The following is a 21452-nucleotide window of genomic DNA, read 5'->3' as shown; positions in this document are numbered from 1 at the left end:
TTTTCCGGAGACGATTGTCCAAAACGGTGTCCCTTGTGTGATTGTCTCAGTTATTTTAGTTGCTAATCTGTATATGTGTGAAGGTTGCATTTGTGTTTATTTCAGTATTTATCTTAATAAATAACTTGTTAATGTAAAGAACAAGTAGGAGATAATAAAACAGATAATGCAATAGGGATTTCTGATGTGTCAGACTTAGAAATTTTCACAGTTAATAGGAGGAAACTAACTATTAGCAAAAGAAGGTTATAAATTGCTAGCTCCTCCTCCCATTTGAGGTTGTTGATTGTGAGATCATTTGATTTCATACAATAAAGAAACTAGTTTAGAAATACATATGTATTGAGTAGATTTTTTATCTTCTTTCTTCTTCACATTTCCTTGTAAAAGTATGCTTTAGAGAATTAATCTGCAAGTATATTTCTATCATCACAAGACTAATATAGAAATCCATTGAGGAACAAATGGTCACATGGAAGGGGAGATCAAAGCCCAAGTCTTCACCTCACCCTTTGCCAGTGTCAAAAATACACTTTCCCAGTGTTGGACAAGCCCTCTAGGGAGAATCTCCAACCAGATTGTTGGATATTGATATTGTCGTTGCCATAGTAGTTGGCACACCTCAAATGAATAGATCCTCCTAGTGAGATTGATTTTTTTGCAAGTGGTTCATGACTAAGAGAGTGGAATAGTTTCATTCCAAATCCTCACTCATCTCTAGTCTCAAAGGGAAAATTGACAAAAGAAGGGTTGTGATTGCAACTCTGCAAATTGGTAAGTCAAAAGGCCAAGGTAAGCCTCACTTCTCAACCATTTCTTTTCCAAAATTTAAAAATATTCTCTTTTACTTTTCTACTAACTTGCTATAAATTTCCTATCTTTATAGTTAGTAATCCTGAGTACAAGAGCATAGTTTGTTGGACAAATGAAAGTCAGTGCTCCCTGTGTGTTTCACAACATGTGCCCAACAACTTCTCGAGGATCTGTTAATTTTAGTGATGCGTTCGTTTACTAACACCTGCGGGTTTTGGTGTAACGGCAATCGTGATTCCAACAAGTGGTATCAAAGCCAAAGGTCTAAAGTTCAAAACACACTTGAGACACACTGGGGGGGAGAGTGTTGGATGAATGGCGTCAGTGCTCCCCACTTGTTTCACGACATGTTCCTAAAAGCTTCTCAAGGATCGGTTAACTTTGGCAATGCGTCTGTTTACTAACACCTGCGGGTTTTGGTGTAATGGCAATCGTGATTCCAACATAGTTTCTATATCTAGACCAAGGAAAATACATCCAATTTTTTAAGCACATTTCCGATAACTTTCATGGGTGTATTTAGCATATTTTGCAGATCTGCAGTAAGGCATTGCTATAGCAGGTAATTTTTTGTTGAATTTTCACTCTACAAGGTGCCATTTCTACAAGTATTTCAATTTGCCTTGTTTTAGCTCACATTTATTTTGCAAGTGTGTATCTTAAATCTATAGCTTAAATTTTATTGTTTCAGCCATTAAATTTGTTTATTTTAAACTCAAATAAATTGTTAGGTCGGATACCCAGTGGGTTTTGAACCCAAGACCTCCAAAACTGAATTTTCATCTTACTGGAAAGAATTTCCATCTTACTAGAAATTCAATTTTGTTGCATGTCCAAGGCTTAGAAGTGGTCTAAATAGACCAATTTTCTACCTTCTAACCTCCCCACCCTAAGAACCACAATCTACGAGTGTTTAGACACTTGGGTGATTTTTCAAGGGGTTATCTTGTTGTTTTCTGCATATTTTGCAGAAATTACAAATCTGTAAAAACAGGAAAGCAAGTTATCTTACACAGCAACCCCTAACTAAGGCTCTAATCACAGAAATAATTACATTTTTCGTTAGTATATTTTTTGTACAATAAATTTCACTAGTCACATGCTATATCTTGTTAGATAGAGTGTACTCTTTCCTAGTTTAGTTTATTTTTATGTGGTTTTTAAATAGCAGGCCAGCAAGACAGCAACTTAAACTACTCCACTTCAGTTGTTTGACCCCATTACAAGGCACTGGTTTTGTATTGGTTGGCTGGCCGCTGAAGTATTTCAAGGGAAGCTTCCTATAGCCATTTTGGTCAGAGTTGGGCTTAAAGAGTGGGGACTTAGGCCGAGGTGATGGTGGACCTTTGCCTATGTGTACTGGCCTAGCAGGTTGTCTAGATCTTCAACAACCCTACTAACAAGAGCGGTAACATTAAAAAGTGAAACTTAAGGGAAAAGACCTCAATGAAGGATTAGAACAATAAATCACTAAGACGCTAATATTAGGCACTCAATCTAAGGTTAAGCATTTTAAATTTTAATTAAAATATCCTAAACCAGTTAGGCATGTGTTCAAACTTCACACTGCGAAAAGTGGAAATATGAGAAGAAAACGACTACCATCCATCTGGTAAGTCTACCAATGCCCAATGGATGACTCTTCAGTCAAAGCTGCAAAGGGAAAAGTGCTGCATATTATGCTAAACTAGAATTTAAACTGTAGTCTGACCATACTTTAGATCATACAACATGCTCAGTAGAATATCAAAATTATTTTTTACCCCAGGTAATTTAAGCAAATGCAACAGAAAAAAGTACATGAAAAATCCCTCATTTTCACCAAACTCAAGACAAAAAGGTGCAAAATATGAAAGAGAAAATGATGATTCATCAAAGAAAACTAGTAAGTCAGGTTTAATACTCTTGATTTCTATCAACCAATAACAATTGAAATTGTATTTCAAAGGCTTGTCCTGAACAGCATGTACTAGTGTTTGTGCATGCAAACATGTTTGTGTCTAGGCCTGCAACCAGAAGAATTTTCTTTTCCAATTCTCTAAAGGTGGAATAAAGAGAAGATATTTACCGAAGTAAAACCAGTGCTAATATCACCAAAATCCCCAAGCCAATTAAAAGATCGTACTACACTTTGAATGTCTGTGCTTGCCAATGCATGGTGAGAGTTTTGCAAACTGAAAATTCCAGTCAATATTGCTGTCTTTAACATGCTAAAAGAACTTGATTTTTCATTAAATGTTTTAGTAATGTGGATCACATATGATACAGGAAGAATATCCTGATTTCTTCCATTTGTCAAAGGAGGTATTCCCAGCGGGTACTGATCATCTTCAATTCTCACAGATTCATTCTGGCAAGTAACATCTATGGGCATACCTTCATCACACAATTCAGGCTTCTGCCAGAAAGCAGAGACAGGTATCAATACTATGCAACACAAAATCAATGCATATTCATTGGAAAAGCTTAAAGTCAGTATACTCCCATTTACATACAAAGTTACAAACCAAAGGAAATAGTTTGAACACCATCTCCCTTTCACAATGGATAAAATAAGTTAACTATCTTTACATATGAGGTGAGAGACAAATGTAACTGATTCACTGGGAAACATAAAGGACAGATCATAATTTATCTCTGAAGTAATGATGTACCCATTAGAAATTCACCAAAGAAAAAAATTTAAGCTAAAATAAGCATTTTCATAATAATGACAATTCCTTTTCTCTCACTTTTTCCTCTGCTTTGAAAAGCATCAGATAGTACATTACTGCACAAAAATAGAATACATCACAGGGATTGTATCAATGAGCCAGGCTGCAATTATACAAACTGCCCCTCTCTACATAGGTAGGAGTGCCAGCATATCTTCCATAGCCCCAATCTATAGCAAGTCTACCTGTGTCCCCAAGTATCAGAATCCAAAGATAGGAAACAGCAAGAAATTGGCTTCCAAATGTGTACGGAAAGGGCCCAGAGAGTATTGAAAACTTGGGGCAGACTTCTTAGAAAACAGGAGGAGACAAAAGAAATGCCAGGAAATGGTTTCAAAAAATGCAAAGAAAATTTTCCTAGTAAACTATATTTTCAGCACACAGAAATAAAACACAAAACAGAATTTATAACATCAATCTCAATGTATAAACAGAATGATCTTTCATTTCCAAATTAAAAATTGAAACTCAATATTCAATATTCAAAGATCAAAGTACAAAAATTTAAGTATTTAGAAAATAAAATCATAAATTTTAAAATGCCTATTGGCAACAGCATTGCCGCATGGCTAGTTAGGCTGTGCATCAAGTACTAGATCATCATCATACTCCAATGAAAAAAATGCCCCAACAAGTTGAAAACCCTGCTGAATGCACGCTTTTGACCGGTCATCATCTGGTTGCCCTTTCTTACAAAATCAGAAATCTATCCTCTCTTTTTTCAGAGCCCTTTGAGTTACAAGGCCTTTATTTTGATAGGTATGGTTAGCTTTTTAGAATAAGGTAGGATGTTTACTCGTTAGTTTCACTGGGCATTTGTACAATGCCATGAGAAGCTAGAGGACATGGCTTGCCTAATATTTCAGATCAAGGAATAGTCTTGGCAGCTAAATGGATTGTCATAGCTATGAAAGGACAGGCTTCTAGGCAAAATCTTTTTTTCTTGTGGGGGATTGGGAGGAGGGCTGCAGGGACGGGGGATTTGGAAAAATTGAAATTCAATATTCAGTATTCAAAAATCAGAGTACAAAAATTTAAGGATTTAGAAAATAAAATCATAAATTTTAAAATGCCTATTGGCAACAGCATTGCTCCATGGCTAGTTAGGTTGTGCGTCATGAACTAGATCTCATCATACTCCAACGAAAAATATGACCAAACAAGTTAAACACCCTGCTGAATGCACTTTTTCGGCCAGTCATCATCTGGTTTTTCTTTCCTGCGTGATCAGAAATCTATCATCTCTTTTTTCAGATCCCTTCGAGTTATAAGGGTTTTATTTTGATAGGTATGGTTAGTGGTGCATGTTATCCACCACCTATGGGTGATATGATGATATCCATAGGGGAAATTTTTTCCCCTAGATGGTCCTCAGTCGGCAGCCAACAAACCCTTGCAACCACCAGATAACTCGATGAGCCACTATCTCTGCCACCTGAGCCAACCATATGCTCTCTCACCCATGTGTGATGATCATATGTTTGAAGGTGGGCCATCCAACCCTGAGGGTATGGTTTTTCATTGTGTAGTTGGGTATTTTTGTTTACTTATCATGGACACTTTTAAGCATGGATTAGTGGGGAGATTCAGCGGAAAGAGTGGGCTTGGTTTGTACTCTCGTCTCCTCTGTCCAATTTGATGGTTAACCTTGTATCCTAGTCTGGTGGAATCTCTTTCATTGGCTACTAGCTTTAAGGGTGCCATTACATGGGAAATCCCGATTTTGGTTGCGTGCTTCCGCTTTTCGACACAACATACATCATTCCCTTCCGCTTGCTATAACCCCTTTCACCACATTTCCCATTTGGGTCCACATTTGTCTATTGGGTCTGCAAGGAGTTAGCTTCCCCCTCCCCTTGTCTGCACTTTTGGTTGGGCTCGGAAGAATGCCCTGGAGGTTGATGCAACTAAAACAAAAGGAAAAAAGCATAATTTGGCCACTCTCAACAGGAAATGTACCACAAAATGCAAAATATGGTCGAGACGTAAAAATTTAGTGTGAAAAATCAGTTACCCGATTCCTACCGCAACACCTGATGTTAATTCTTCTAATTGTTAATTCGACTAAACAATTTACTTATGTTTGCTATGGAAAATATCAACATAAATACATTGCAACCTACACAAATAAAAACTGCAGAAAATGAATACATCACAGGGGAGAAATAAACATCACACACATCTACACAGTTATTTTTGGACAAATGTCCTCGGAAAAACCTAGTGGGGGAAAACCGGTGCAACAGCTAAGGGTTTGTATTATTAAGCAATAGTTTTCCGAATACAATCTCTGGATGCCTTGTTGGCTATCTAGTACAACGAATATGACTGACAGAAGATTAGCGAGAAATACCTTACACTATTATCACTAGCGATCCTGACTGATCCAGCCACATAATGGCTTGTCCCTTGTTGCCTCTGCGTAGGCCCAGCCTCACAGCTTCTAGGGACAATGTCACCCCTTCTACTGATCGATTTTCCTCTGGGACTTCTATTCTGTCCTCCTAATCTCACACCCCGGCTTTCGGCTTCAGAAATCGATCTCTCCAGTAAAAATAAAGATCTCCTCAAGGCTCTACGTTGCGCGCTGCCTCTGCATCAGCCTACGCCACCCAGCATAGCCTCTGCGCTACCTCTCCCGGATCTCTCTCTACCTCCTTTGTTGAGTATTCTAGAATTAGGAGATATCTCCAACTGGAAGTATCCCTGCCCCTCACTGCAAGAAATCACTTCGAATCTCTCTCTAGCAACTGTTGTGCTACTCTCTTCAGAAATTCGATCTCTGATCTCCCAATCGATGTGTCTTCCAAATGCCCATCAAGCCTCCTCTTATAATCCTTATGTTGAGAACCAACGGCCCAAATCAGAAACTAATCAATGGCTCAGATCAATGTTGCACGAAGCGGGGACGAAACGGGGACGTTTTTTGGAAGCGGGGACGCGGAAGCGTCATTTTCCAAAAATCTAGGAAACGAAGCGTCTATGGAAGCGTCTGCTATACATATATTTTTTTTATATTTTTTTTGCATTTATATTCAAAACTTGCCTCTGCTATATTTATATTTTTATAATTTTTTTGCTATATATGTATATATATATAGATATTATATTTCTTTTGCATTTTTTTTATAATTTTTTTGTGGAAGCTTGATGCTTCGTACGGCTGAAGCGAAGTCCAAAATGTGTTTCGAGCACACGCTTTCTAAAATTTCCAAGAAGCGTGTTTATCAGCCTGAAATGCGTTTCGATTTTTCCGAAACGCGTTTCTGACGGCGCTTCCCCCACGCATCCATACGGATCATGGATTGGGGTTTTGATCCGTGGGAGCGGGGGCGTTTCCTGCAACACTGGCTCAGATCATTTGGGCTTGATCCTCGTCTTCTTCTAGAAGTTTCACCCACATTTTGATTAATACCCTTTAATTATTTTAATAAAACTAATTCCGGATGGAATTTCCCAAAACGATTTCTGGGTATTGTGGAATACATGTGTCCAAGCCTCCCTGCAAATTTTGGGGCTAAGAGCACATCCGATGCTACCAAAAATCAACACTCCGTCTTAGCGAGGAATGTGCTCTAGTAATGCAACCTACTGAAGCATCAACCTTCTTTGTAACATCTCCCTCTGCGCTGCTAATGTCTGACATTGTTGCCCACCAACTACTAAGCAAGTGTTGCATTTGTAATGTTGTTGTCCCTGCCACTGCCAACATTGCATCTGTACTGCAACTCCCTCTCAAATTCTGCATCCATGTTGCTGCTGGCACTGTCATTGCCAATACTACATCTACACTACAACTGTCTCCAACTGCTATTGCTATTGCATCAGCAACGTAAAAGAATCCAAAATTACTGAACAGGTGTTCAGTATGATGTATCTACTGCTGGAATATTCTGACTGCTGCTAGTCTCTGCGCTAACCCTCTGAAGCATCTTCATTGTTGTTGACTCTGCTTTGTGCCAACTACACTGTTGCCAACTCTAGCTCTGCGTTGCTCGATCTCTGGCGCTCCTAGCCACTACAACTATCACTCTGACACTCCTCTGCATCAATTGACACTGGTTCATCTTGCTACTTCTGATTTGGGCTCCCATAGCAAGGTATTGATCCAAGAGGTGGACTCCTCAAGGATCCTACCCACTACGGTCCTTTTGAACTACAATTCTAGATCACCCCATCTCTGGGCAATCATGGCAAAATCGTCCTCCTCGATCTGTGTAGATGCAACCTTCGGATCATGCTTCTTGTCCTTGTCCTTCTTCTTGAGAGGAAACTGTGTAGCATAGTGACCAAGTTCGCCACACTGGAAGCACTTGATCTTTGAAACATCTTTCTTCTTTTTCCGCTGCTCCTGCTGCCCCTTAGATGTGAGGGTTGCATTCTCATCCTCCTCCTTTGGCTTCGTCCCACTACTGTTGCTGCTACTATCAAATTTGCACTTGACTAAGTCTCTCCTCATCTCTTCCTGCTGAAGAGCGGCCCACATCCCTTCCCAATCTTGCAATCTCTCCTTACCCAGGATGGTCTGGAGAAACACTTGCCATTCTTCTGAGATTGAATTTAGGGCCAGCCTCACCATTAGTAGGCTGAGGTGTTGATCCCACAGCTGCCAACGAGTCTCGAATCTCCTGAAGCTTCGTAAGGAACGGATCAATGTGTTCCCCCTTCTGCTTCTGCATGGATCTCATCTTTTGCTCCAAATACATCTTCCGTTGCTCGGAAGATCCTTCGTATAGCGTGGCCAATGCTTCCCACATTTTCCGAGCAGTATCCTTGTCGGCAATGTGACACACTACATGATCCCTCACTCCGTCAAGGATCAACCTCTTAGCCTTCGCCATCTCGGCCTTGTACCTCTTGAGCGGATCTGGATCTACAGGTACAGCTACCACACCGTCAACGTAGGTTTTGAGATCTTACTCATCCAGAAGGCATGAGATCCTTTCCTTCCGGATAACATAGTTAGATGCTCCCTCCAACTGATCCTGATCTCGCAAACCCATTAGCTGCCATCTCTGCCAACGAACTGTAGAACTACCTCCTCTCTCCTCTGCACTGTTGCTGGGCTGGCCTACGCACTCCCTATTGGAGTTAGTAGATATGTTGCTCCCTGCTGCTGCTCAGCAAATGAGAATTCGGACTTCTTGGCTAGAAGTCCTCTAAGAAAGAATTCCCTCAACAATGTCTCTCCCTCTCCCGCTGACGCTATTCTGCCAGCAACTACTACAAAATATCTGCGTCCCAGCTGAAGATCTGCTCTACAAGGAAAAATACACTACTCACTTCTGACTCTAGATAGCTTCGATCTGGAGATCGAATTTCTTTGTCGACTCCCTCAGAGAAAATGATTTCTCCTCAAAACTTCAACCTTTTGGCCCAAGGACTACACTGCTTTTTGGGGATTTGAATTGTTGCCTTTGCATTAATTTCGAACTCCTCTTCCTTTCAACTTCTGAACTATTCTACTCACGATCTGTGCTTTGATACCATGTGAAAAATCGGTTACCCGATTCCTACTACAACAACTAATGTTAATTCTTCTAATTGTTAATTCGATTAAACAATTTACTTCTTGTTTGCTACAACAAATATCGAATTAAATACATTGCAGCCTACACAAATAAAAATTGCGGAAAATAAATACAACATAGGAGAGAAATAAACATCACACACATCTACACAATTATTTTTGGACAAATGTCCCCGGAAAAACCCAGTGTGGGAAAACCGGTGCAGCAGCTGAGGGTTTGTATTATTAAGCAGTAGTTTTCTGAATACAATCTCTGGATGCCTTGTTGGCTATCCAGTATAGAGAATATGACTGACAGAAGATTAGTGAGAAATACGTCACACCAGTGTTGAAAATATCGATATCGGCAAAATATCGATGAGGGTCCAGAAAACATCTTATCGACAAATATCGACAAGCATAAAAAATGCATAATATATTCATTTTTTTCAAATTTTTAAACATATAAAGCAATAACAACATGAAATAAACACATCGGCATGTAAATATGAAGAAAGCACCGATAAATATGATTCAAATAGAAACGATACATCAAAGGCGATACCAAATCCTGTTGATCCCTGATAATTGTCCATTCAAGGACTTAAATGTGGAGAACCAATACAAAATAACATCACATATATAAAAGTATCTCATCATCATGAGTTATATGTAGCAAAACAAATAAAACTAGCAGCTATCTATCTGAAATCACTGCCCTCTCCCCCTTTTACGGTAAAACATGATGGGTTGTTTGCCAGGCCTGCCCCTAGTAGTAGAAGGCCCTGGCCCTGCCTCTGCACCTAATGTCAAATAATGAGTGCTAGGTATGGAGCTGTGCTCTCTTATATCTATAGCACTGTTGATAATATCGGCGATATTCGTAAATATCGCGATATTTTCGGCAAAACGATATATCGCCGAGAAAATATCGCGATATTTTCTGTTTTGAAAATATCGCGATATTTTCAAAATATCGGCAAATATCGGAAAATATCGGCAAAATATCGCGATATTTTGAAAATATCGGCAAAATATCGGCTATATTTAAAAATTTGAAAAAATTATTTTTTATGCTTGCCGATATTTGCCGATATTTTGCCGATATTTTTGCCGATATTGCCGATAAGATATTTTCCGGACCCTTGCCGATATTTTGCCGATACCGATATTTTCAACACTGATCTATAGTAGATGGTGTTGATGTTGATGCTCCCACAGTGTCCTCCTCCTCCTCCTTCGGTCCTCCTCTTGCTGCCCCTGTTCTAATGGATCATCTGGCTCTAACCATGAAGGTGAATCCTCCAAGATGGGCTCCTCAGACTCCATCATTCACTGAGACAATACATCAATATTGTCTAAGGAAATGGCATCTGGATCCATTGGTGCTTCTATTTGCCTCACTCAAAGTCGGATGTTGTAATGCACATACACTAAATCATTGAGGCGTGTGAACTCCAACCTGTAAGAGTGTCAAAAAAACTAATGAGTCTTGACACTTTAAGGTCATAAATTAAAAATTAAAAATTACAATAAGTGTAATTGCTCAACTGAAGGCTGGAGCTCAAATTTATACCTGTTGTGCGTTTTTGTGTGTATTTTCTCAAATACACTCCAATTGCGCTCACACCCTGAAGAGCTACATGTTTGACTCTAAATTCGTATGGCCAATTTCTGCAAATTTGGTGCCCTTGCACCATAGCTTCGCCACCAAATATCTACAACAAAATAAAGAAATAAAAAATTCAAAATACTTAAAACATAATTAAACTTTCAAATAAAAGTTACATAATTGAATTTTTAAAAAATAGAATTATAAGTAAGGAAATTCTAAATTGAAAATTCTAATTTCTAATGAGTGATGACTTGTCACTTACGTGGCATGAAGAGGGTCCTTTCCCTAATAGCGTCATCAAAGCCAAATAGGCCAACACAATCCCAATAAAACTGTATCTCGTAATTGATTGTGCTACGAAGCTCAAGATCAGGTACCATCCTGTGAATACAAGAATGGAGCCCTTCCATCACCTCGTCATCAAAATAAAAGCTGCATTTGTATGAAAATGCGGGGTTGAGGAAGAATGTTGTTGCATGAATGGATCGATGAAGCATCCCTGTCCACCGACTATCAATCACATCCCATAACATCATATGCCTATCAAAGCCAGCAGAACCCTTGTCTGCATAATAAGAACGAATGGCCTCCTTGGCCCTATCCATGCCCTCATACAAATAAGCCATTGCAAACTTCTCCCCATCTACCAACCTGAGAACCTTTACTATAGGTTCACTAACTGAGCATGCTTCTTCTACTCCACGCCAAAACGTCTCAAAGTACACCATTTTTGCAATGGCTTTCACGTCCTGTCTCCTGTTGTATCTACAATTATGCTAGTCATCAGACACAAACATTTGCTTCAACTCGAACTGACATCGAAGCAAAGACTGAAGAGTAATAAAGTTTGTGGCAAAACGTGTGATCGCAGGACGCCGCAACTCCTTGTTTCTAGTGAACTTCCTCATGAGGCTAAGAACAAAAGCATGGTTATAAATAAACTTGGGGATGCTCCTAGCCATATCAACCGCCTCCTTGATGGAGAGTATCCCCATATCCTCAAGCAGCAAATCGAGACAATGCGCTGCACACTGAGTCCAGAACAATGTGCGATGACTCTCCATAAGCATCTTGCCAGCAGAAACATAATTAGTTGCATTGTCTGTTATGACTTGCACCACATTCTGCACACCAATCTCCCAAATGAACCCATCTAACAACTCACATATCGTTGGTGCATCTTTGATATGTTCTGATGCATCCACTGATTTAACAAACATGGTACCTTTAGGACAATGTACCAAGAAATTTAGAAAGGTCCTACCCTTCCTATCTGTCCAACCATCAGACATCACTGTGCATCCAATAACTTCCCATGTTTTTTTCAACTCCGCCAATCTAGAGTTAATGTCCTTTATTTCTGCTTGAAGAATTGGCCCCTGCCACTCCTCATATGTAGCACTTTTGTACCATGGGCCCACAATAGCAATAGCATCACACATTGGCTGCCAAAATGGATTGGTTTTGGTGATGCTGAGAGGTAAGTTGCTCTAGAAAAGACACCTCCCCATGACTCTATCTGCTTCTTGCTTCTCCTCTTTTTTAACAAGTGATTTTATGCCAGGTTGTGATCCATGTCCTATTCGTGGAACAAAAAATGATGAACTCGCACTAGCAATAGCAGGTGATGCTATGGAACCCCTCCCACTACCCTCAGCATCAAAATCAGGAGAAGATATCCCGAAAGATCTACCTGCAAGTTCAGCCTTGTTTCTTTGTCTCTTCCTTCTTTTTGTCTTTTCCATCAATTGCCTCAAGAGCTTTTTGTATAAGCTCCGGACTAAAAATTGTACAAATCCCAACATCATGTCCAGTGAGTCTAGCCAGATGGTATTTCAATCGTGTAACCCCTCCTGTCATCCTGGTACCACACAATTTGCATGTAAGATATGCTTGATTTGTCCCACCATCAGGCTCCCCATACTCCCAAAATGGGTCGAAGGCTTTTGGCATATTTGAATTTTGCAGTGAGCTAAGTCAAACCTAGGGCACCAAAAAAAAAAAATGGAATTAATAAGTAATAACCACCTCATTTTACCAAATATTTTTTTTGCTACATTATTTGCAATGTAAATTCAATGAAAAACCATAAATGACAATAAGAGCGTGCATTTGAAAGTTAAAAAAAAAAATGGAGTTTGCTGTCCAAATATGGAGAAAACCCTTGCATTTGCTCATGGGCATGAAAATCATAGCAAATGGAAAAAAAAACAAGCAAAATGTTTGTAGGCAAATAGGGAAGCAAGAATAATCGTAAAACTATCAAAAAATTCATTAACATAGGGGTTTATTTGAACATACCTGTTAATGGAATAAATGAAATTGTCTCACTGTTCTTCAATCTTAGATCAACAAAATCTTTGTTGTTCGTGGCGATAATGGCTATTCAACACTCAAATCCTCCTTAGCAGCAAGCACATAGCTCTCCCCTTCCTTCTCCAGCGATCAGAAATGAAAATGAATGAAAAAAAAACAAAATCGGCCTTTTCTAGCCGCGGCAGTAATTTTTTTCTGTTCCTAGGCGATATTCTGCATCGTAGCGTGATATTTTCCCGAGATATCGCCAATATTTCGAAAATATCGCGATATTTTCGCGAAGAAAAAATATCACGATATTTCCTCGGCGATATCTCCTCTCCCCAAAAATATCACGATATTTGCGAATATCGACGATATTGTCGACACTACCTCACACTGTCACTAGCAATCCCGACTGATCCAGCCACAGAATGGCTTGTCCCGTGTGCCTCTGCACAGTCACTGCGTAGGCCCAGCGTCACAGCTTCTAGAGACAACGTCACCCCTTCGGCTGATCGATTTGCCTCTGGGACTTCGATTCTGTCCTCCGGGTCTCACACCCTAGCTTCCGGCTTTAGAAATCGATCTCTCCAACAAAAATATGAATCTCCTCAAGGCTCTGCACAACCTCTACATTAGGCTATGCTGCCCAGCGTAGCCTCTGCGCTGTTTCTCTCGGAGCTCTCTCTCCCTCCGCTGCTGAGTATTCCCAGATCAGTAGAAATCTCCAACCGGAACTATCCTTACCCCTCACTGCAAGAAATCACTTCGAATCTCTCTAGCAACTATTGCGCTGCTCTCTTTAGAAATTCGATCTCTGATCTCCTAATTGATGTGTCTTCCAAATGCCCATCAAGCTTCCTCTTATAATCCTACTGTTGAGAACCAACAGCCCATATTAGATTTTAATCAATGGCTCAGATCATTCTGGCTTAATCCTCGTCTTCTTCTAGAATTTTCACCCACAATTTTATTAATACCCTTTAATTATTTTAATTTCCTAAGTTTAAACTTAGGCACCCATTAAAAATAATTAATTATTTTAATAAAACTGATTCCGGGTGGAATTTCCCAAAACGATTTCTGGGTATTGTGGAATACATGTTTCCAAGATTCCTTGCAAATTTTGAGGCTAAGAGCACATCTAATGCTACCAGAAATCAACACTCCCTCTTAGCGAGGAATGGACTCTAGTAATGCAACCTACTGAAGCATCAACATTCTTTGTAACATCTCCCTCTGCGCTGCTGATGTCTGACATTGTTGCCCACCAACTAATGCGCAAATGTTGCATCTGTACTGTTGCTGACCCTACCACTACTAACACTACATCTGTACTGCAACTCCCTCTCAAATTTTGCATCAATGTCGCTGTTGGCATTACCACTGCCAATATTGCATCTGCACTGCAACCATCTCCAACTGTTGTTGCTACTGCATCAACAATAGAAAAGCATCCAAAATCAGTGAACAGGTGTTCAGTATGATGCATCTGTTGTTGGAGTTCTGACTGCGGCTAGTCTCTGTGCTGACCCTCTGAAGCCTTTGCATTACTGTTGACTCTACTTTATGCCAACTGCATTACTGCCAACTCTAGATTTGCGTTGTTCAGTGTTTGGTGCTCCTAGCCACTGCAACTATTACTCTAACACTCCTTGGCACCAACTGACACTGGTTCATCCTGCTACTTCTGATCTGGGCTCCTGTAGCAAGTTATTGATCCAAGAGGTGGACTCCTCAAGGATCCTCCCCATCTGCAGTCCTTTCGAATTACAGTTATAGATCACCCCACCTCTGGGCAATCATCGCAAACTCCTCCTCCTCGATCTGTGCGGATGCAGCCTTCGGATCATACTTCTTGTCCTTTTCCTTCTTCTTGAGAGGACATTGTGTAGTGTAGTGACCAAGTTCGCCACACTAGAAGCACTTGATCTTCGAAACAAATTTCTTCTTTTTTCGTTGCTCTTGCTACCCCTTAGATGAGAGGGTTGCATTCTCATCCTCCGCCTTTGGCTTCATCCCAATGTCGTGGCTGCTACTATCAAGTCTGCACTTGACTAAGTCTCTCCTCATCTCTTCCTGCTGAAGACCGGCCACATCCCTTCCCAATCTAGCAATCTCTCTTTACCCAGGATGCTCTAGATAAACACTTGCCATTCTTCTGAGACTGAATTTAGGGACAGCCTCACCATCTCGGTAGGCTGAGGTGTTGACCCCACAGCTGCCAACGAGTCTCGGATCTCCTCAAGCTTCGTAAGGAATGGATCAATGCGTTCCCCCTTCTACATCAGCATGGATCTCATCTTCGGTTCCAAGTACATCTTCTGCTGCTAAGAAGATCCTTCATATAGCATGGCCAATGCTTCCCATATCTTCCGAGCAGTATCCTTGCTGGCAATTTGACACACTACATGATCCCTCACTCCGTCGAGGATCAACCTCTTGGCCCTCGCCATCTCGACCTTGTACTTCTTGAGCGGATCTAGATCTGTGGGTACAACTACCACACTATCAACATAGGTTTTGAGATCATGCTCATCCAGAAGGCATGAGATCCTTGCCTTCCATATCACATAGTTGGATGCTCCCTCCAACCGATCCTGATCTCACAACCCATTAACGCCATCTCAACCAACGAACTATCGAACTACCTCCTCTCCCCTCTGCGTTGTTGCTTGGCTGGCCTATGCACTCCCTGCTTGAGTTAGTAGATCTGCTGCTCCCTGCTGCTGCTCAGCAGATGAGAATTCAGACTTCTTGGTTGGAAGTCCTTTGAGGAAGAATTCCCTCAACAATGTCTCTCTCTCTCCCACTAACACTATTCTGCCAACAACTGCAGTAAAATATCTGCGTCCCAGTTGAAGATCTTCTCTGCAAAGGAAAATTAAGTTGCTCACTTCTGCCTCTAGAAAGCTTCGATCTGGAGATCAAATTTCTCTGTCGACTCACTCAGAGAAATCGATTTCTCCTCAAAACTTCGACCTTCTGGCCCAAGGACTGCGCTGCCTACTGGGGATTCGAATTGTTGCCTCTGCAGTAATTTCGAACTCCTCATCCTTTCTGCTTCTGAGCTCTTTTGCTCACAATCTGTGCTCTGATACAATGTGAAAAATCAGTTACCCAATTCCTACTGTAGCAATTGATGTTAATTCTTCTAATTGTTAATTTCATTAAACAATTTACTTGTTGTTTGCTACAACAAATATCGAATTAAATGCGTTGTAGCCTACACAAATAAAAACTGTGGAAAATAAATACAGCACAGGAGAGAAATAAACATCACACACATCTACACAGTTATTTTTGGACAAATGTCCCCAAAAAAACCCAATGTGGGAAAATCGGTGCAGCAACTGAAGGTTTGTATTATTAAGCAGTAGTTTTCTAAATACAATCACCGGATGCCTTGCTGGCTATCCAGTATAGAGAATATGACTGACAGAAGATTAGTGAGAAATACCTCACACTATCACTCGTGATCCCGACTGATCCAACCACAGAATGGTTTGTCCCTTGCTACCTCTGCGTAGCCCTAGTGTCACAGCTTCTAGGGACAGCGTCACCCCTTGTGCAGATTAATTCGCCTCTGAGACTTCAATTTTGTCCTCCCGCTCTCACACCTCGGATTTTGGCTTCAGAAATCGATCTCTCCAGCAAAACTACGGATCTCCTCAAGGCTCTACGTTGCCTCTGCGTCAACATCTACCCAGCATAGCCTCTGCTGCCTCTCCCGAATCTCTCTCTACCTCCTCTGCTGAGTATTCCTGAATCAGGAGAAATCTCCAACCAGAACTATCCCTGCCCCTCACTACAATAAATTACTTTGAATCTCTCTCTGGCAACTATTGCGCTGCTCTCTTCAGAAATTCGATCTCTAATCTCCCAATCGATGTGTCCTCCAAATGCTCGTCAAGCCTCCTCTTATAATCCTTCTGTTGAGAACCAAGAGCCCAAATTAGATTCTAATCAATGGCTAAGATCATTTTGGCTTGATCCTCGTCTTCTTCTAGAAGTTTCACCCACAGTTTGATTAATACCCTTTAATTATTTTAATTTCCTAAGTTTAGACATAGGCACCCATTAAAAATAATTAATTACTTTAATAAAACTAATTCCGGGTGGAATTTCCCAAAACGATTTCTGGGTATTGTGGAATACATGGGTTGCAGGAATCGCCCCCCCCCGGATCCTAACCCGGAACCGCGACCCGTGCGGAAGCGTTCCGGAATCTCCACAGGAATCGCGATTCCGAAATTTAGGTTGCGCGCTTCCTTGTTTTTTAAACGATTCCTGCCAATGAGGTTGCGGCCCCCCCGGAATCGCGCTTCGGCATGCGGTTCTGGCATGAGGTGGCGCCACGCAACCTGCCCGGAAGCGCACCCCACCCGGGCGCAACCCGCGGATAACAATTTTTTTTTTTAATTTCATTTAAAATTTAACTTAACTAAGCATGAGGGGGTGGGTTAGGGGTGGGTTAGGGTCACTTTAGGGTGAGTTTAGAAAAGAATAAAGCCCCCATTCTCTTCTCATTTTCTCACTTTGAGTTTATGAGAGTTGGAGAAGAGAAGAGAGGAGAGGAGAAGAGAAGAGAGGAAAGGAGAGGAGAAGAGAGGAGAGCTTGGAGGAGTGAAGAAGGAGGAGCTAGGAGAAGGAGGAGGAGCTTGGAGCAAGAGCTTGGAGGACTTCATCTACAAGAGCTAAAGAGGTAAGTTCAAACCCCAAACTCCCTTGTTTTTTTGAAAAAAAAATTGTATTTTTCTCCTCCCTCTCCTACTCTTTCCCATTGTTTCTACTTGCTCCTTTATTTACAGGTTGTCCACCACCTATATCCATATTCCAAGATGGTGTTCTTTTGGCTTCTATGTATCATTCCACTCTTGGTTTTAATGATGGCAAGGGTGAGGAATAGAGGGGAAGAGGAAGGGGATGAACTTGGTGACCCAATGTATGATGAGGAGGAAGGGTTTGAAGAGGAAGGGGATGAACTTGAAGGGGACACTGAAGCACAAGATGGGAAAGGTACATCAAATCCCTTGTGGAACTATGTGACCAAACTTGAAGGGGGAAAGGGTGGTGGATCTTACAAATTTTTGTGCCCTCATGGTTGTCATGGAGGAAAACCATATACGGGTTCATATACCCGTCTGAGGAGGCATCTTTGTGGGGTGCTGGAGAGTGATGAAAAAAAGGGTTCTGTGGGGGTAACCATTTGCCCAAACATTTCAAGTGAACAAAGAGAAAAATACATCCAAATAGAGATGGCTGCACAACGAAAAAACAAGAAACAAAAAACTCATTCTGAATCAAGTGCAACCTCTAAATTTGGTAGTTGCCCATCTCCTCATGGTACTTTTGCAACCTCTGGAGGTAGAAAAACAATAGGGGATTTCCTTAATGTTGCTGGGAGGGATGATGTGGATGGAAAGATAGTCCGTTTTCTTTGTGCTTGCGGTGTACCATTCAATGTGCTTCGCTCTCCCTATTGGCATGAAATGGTAAAGGCCATCAATGAAGCCCCAAAAGGATACAAGGCCCCCAACTATGAGAAAGCTAGAACAGTGTTATTAGAAAGAGAAAAAGCTAAGGTTCAAAGAGCTTTGACACGTTTTACACATGAGTGGGTGGATTCTGGGGTATCCATTGTATCAGATGGGTGGACAAATATTAGAAACCAACATTTGATAAATGTTCTTGGTGTTTCTTCTAGTGGTGCAGTATTTATTGCATCTCATGACTCCTCCTCCATCAGTGCAACTGCACAAAACATTGCAGATCTCCTATTGAAATCAATCAAAGATGTTGGTCCGAATAATGTGGTTCAAGTGATCACAGATAATGCAGCAAATTGTAAGTTAGCAGGAAAAATTATTGAGCGTACTCATCCACACATCTTTTGGTCTGGGTGCCTGGTTCACACATTGAACCTTTTGATGCATGATATTGTGAAACACAAAGATTGTGGGTGGATTGCTGAGGTTTACAGGAAAGGGAAGCAGCTCATTAAATTCATCACAGGGCATACAAGGGTAAACTACTTCTATGGCACTTACTCCAAGTTGCAATTGCTTAAAATTGCAAAGACAAGATTTGCTAGTTATTACCTCACCTTTAGGTGGCTAGTGAGGGTGAGACAAGCTTTAACTAATCTGGTGTGTGCTGAAACATGGGATGAAATTAACACTGACACAGATGGTGCTAATGAAGTCAAGGACACTGTTCTTGACAGTTACTTTTGGTCACAGGTTAAATATGTTTTGCAATTCACCAAACCAATTTATTACATGATCAAGTTTGCAGATTCAGATCGACCAGTAATTGGGGAGGTGTATGAGCAAATGGATAGCATGTTGGGGCAGATTAAAGACATTGTTGAGCCTAGAGATACCACCTTGTACAATTATATTCGTGAAGAGGTGGAAAACCGATGGGATATGCTAAATGTTCCATTGCATGCATTAGCATATGTTTTGACACCTAAATACTATCATCCATCATGGCTTTCAAAACCAGCACCTGGGGGGGGAGTCGGGAAAAAACCACACCAAGATAAAGAGGTTCACGAAAAATATATGGCTGCATTGAGTAGATTAATCCCTGATAATGAGGAGGCTGCATTGGTACGGAGACAGGTGAGCAACTATACGAGCAACACTGGTCCATTTGGGAGCATGCATGCAATTCAAGATCGAGAGCATTTTTCTGCTCTTGAGTGGTGGAACATGCATGGAGGGCCTACTCCAATTCTACAGAGTTTGGCATTGCGGGTGCTATCACAGGTGGTAAACACTTCTTCTGCAGAGAGGTGTTGGAGCTCTTATTCTTTCATCCACAGTGTTAAAAGGAACAGGTTGAATTTAGACCGGGCAGAGAGCTTGGTTTATGTTCATTACAACTTGCGATTGTTGTCCCATTACTGTGAAGATGCAAAGTCTAATAAAGACTTGTTGACTTGGGACAAGAATCCAGAGGAGCCCAATTTGGAGGATGGAGTGTTGCGACTAGAGCAATTAGAGGATTCTCTTATCCAGGTATGTCCATTGTGGTATGAATTTTCCAATTTTCCCTTATAAAGCATTTCTCTAATTCATGTTTTTAATTTTTTTGTTAACTAGTGTTTTTTTTTTTGCATGAATTTTTTGAGCGATTCTAGGATGATGACACGGGTGTTGATATGCCACAACCCCCACCCCCATCTGGTCCCTTGGTTTCTAGGTTCCATGGTTCAACACCAACGGCAGGGGGTTCTTCTTCATCAGTTCCAGTGCCACGACTTACACAGGGACCATCTTCTTCATTGCCACCACGTGGAGGCCCGCCATCACGTTCTATTCGTGGTGGAAGGAGGAGAGATTAGTAGATATATTCACAATCTACTTCTTTTTGTCATAGATTACTCATTAGACTTGTAGACTTGTGAATTTGAATTTTGAACCTTTTTGGCTTGGCGGTGACCAAGTGACATATTTTGTAAACATTATTATTTGAATTTTGGACATGACAAATGTTGACAGTTGCTCACTTGCTAGATAAATCATAATATGCTCTATGTTTTATGTTTTATAATATGCTTAAATGTTTTATGTTTTATAATATGCTTAAAAATTTGATGTATGTTTGTAATAGCTAGAATATAGATGATTGTTGTACATACTAGTAACTACAATGGAATCATGGATGCCATATCTATCTTGATTTATGCAAAAATATGCATGTTTTCATGTCTTCTACAATTAATTTGGTATTTGGGATGTTTGTTTTGAGTATAAATGCAAAAAAATATAAAAAATATATATATATAGCAGACGCTTCCGCGGACGCTTCGCTTCCTAGATTTTTGGAAAATGACGCTTCCGCGCTCCGCGCTTCCGCTTCGCTCCCACTTCGTGCAACATTGGGACTCCAAGCCTCCTTACAAATTTTGAGGCTAAGAGCACATCCAATACTACCAGAAATCAACACTCCCTCTTAGCAAGGAATGGGCTCTAGTAATGCAACCTACTGAAGCATCAACCTTCTCTGTAACATCTCCCTTTGCGTTGTTGATGTCTAACATTGTTGCCCACCAACTACTGTGCAAATATTTCATCTGTACTATTGCTGACCCTGCCACTGCCAACACTACATTTGTACTGCAACTCCCTCTCAAATTCTGCATCCGTGTTGGTGTTGGCACTGCGACTGCCAGTGCTGCATCTGCACTGCAACCATCTCCAACTATTGTTGCTACTGCATCAACAACGAAAAAGCATCCAAAATTAGTGAATAGGTGTTCAGTATGATGTATCTATTGCTGGAGTTCTGGCTGTTGCTAGTCTCTGCGCTGACCCTTTGAAGCCTCTGCGTTGCTGCTAACTCTGTTCTGTGCCAACTGTACTGTTGCCAACTCTAGCTCTGCGCTGCTCAGTCTCTGGCGCTCCTAGCCACTGCAACTATCACTCCAACAGTCCTATGCACCAACTGACACTAGTTCATCCTGCTACTTCTGGTCTGCACTTCCATAGCA

The 21452-nt window shown here is 40.9% G+C and overlaps 2 protein-coding genes across 8 annotated transcripts in view; one reads left to right on the top strand and one right to left on the bottom strand.

Annotated features, from left to right (window-relative positions):
* The window catches only part of LOC149197902 (protein PAM71, chloroplastic), a 297487-nt gene that overhangs the window by 225791 nt on the left and 50244 nt on the right, over positions 1-21452 (bottom strand). For 6 of the 7 annotated variants that reach the window (XM_089406031.1, XM_089406030.1, XM_089406029.1 and 3 more), the window contains one exon: positions 2882-3211. In XM_089406031.1, coding sequence (XP_089262157.1) covers positions 2882-3187 — 306 coding nt within the window. In that variant the 5' untranslated portion in view covers positions 3188-3211. The remainder of the gene's footprint in view (positions 1-2881; positions 3212-21452) is intronic. The other variant, XM_089406026.1, reaches the window with a different exon arrangement.
* LOC149197903 (uncharacterized) lies at positions 17418-20452 on the top strand. The gene is made up of 2 exons (XM_089404007.1): positions 17418-19977; positions 20100-20452. Exons 1-2 carry the CDS (start codon positions 17791-17793, stop codon positions 20301-20303), a joined length of 2391 nt encoding a protein of 796 aa, XP_089260133.1. The 5' UTR covers positions 17418-17790; the 3' UTR covers positions 20304-20452.

This window comes from Pinus tabuliformis, chromosome 2_2 (genome assembly GCF_031772625.1).
Source record: "Pinus tabuliformis cultivar Carrire ecotype Pingquan chromosome 2_2, CPIR1, whole genome shotgun sequence".
Lineage (NCBI taxonomy): Eukaryota > Viridiplantae > Streptophyta > Pinopsida > Pinales > Pinaceae > Pinus > Pinus tabuliformis.
The sequence above is the reverse complement of the archived record's forward strand: the minus strand, read 5'-3'. Positions and strand labels throughout refer to the sequence as shown.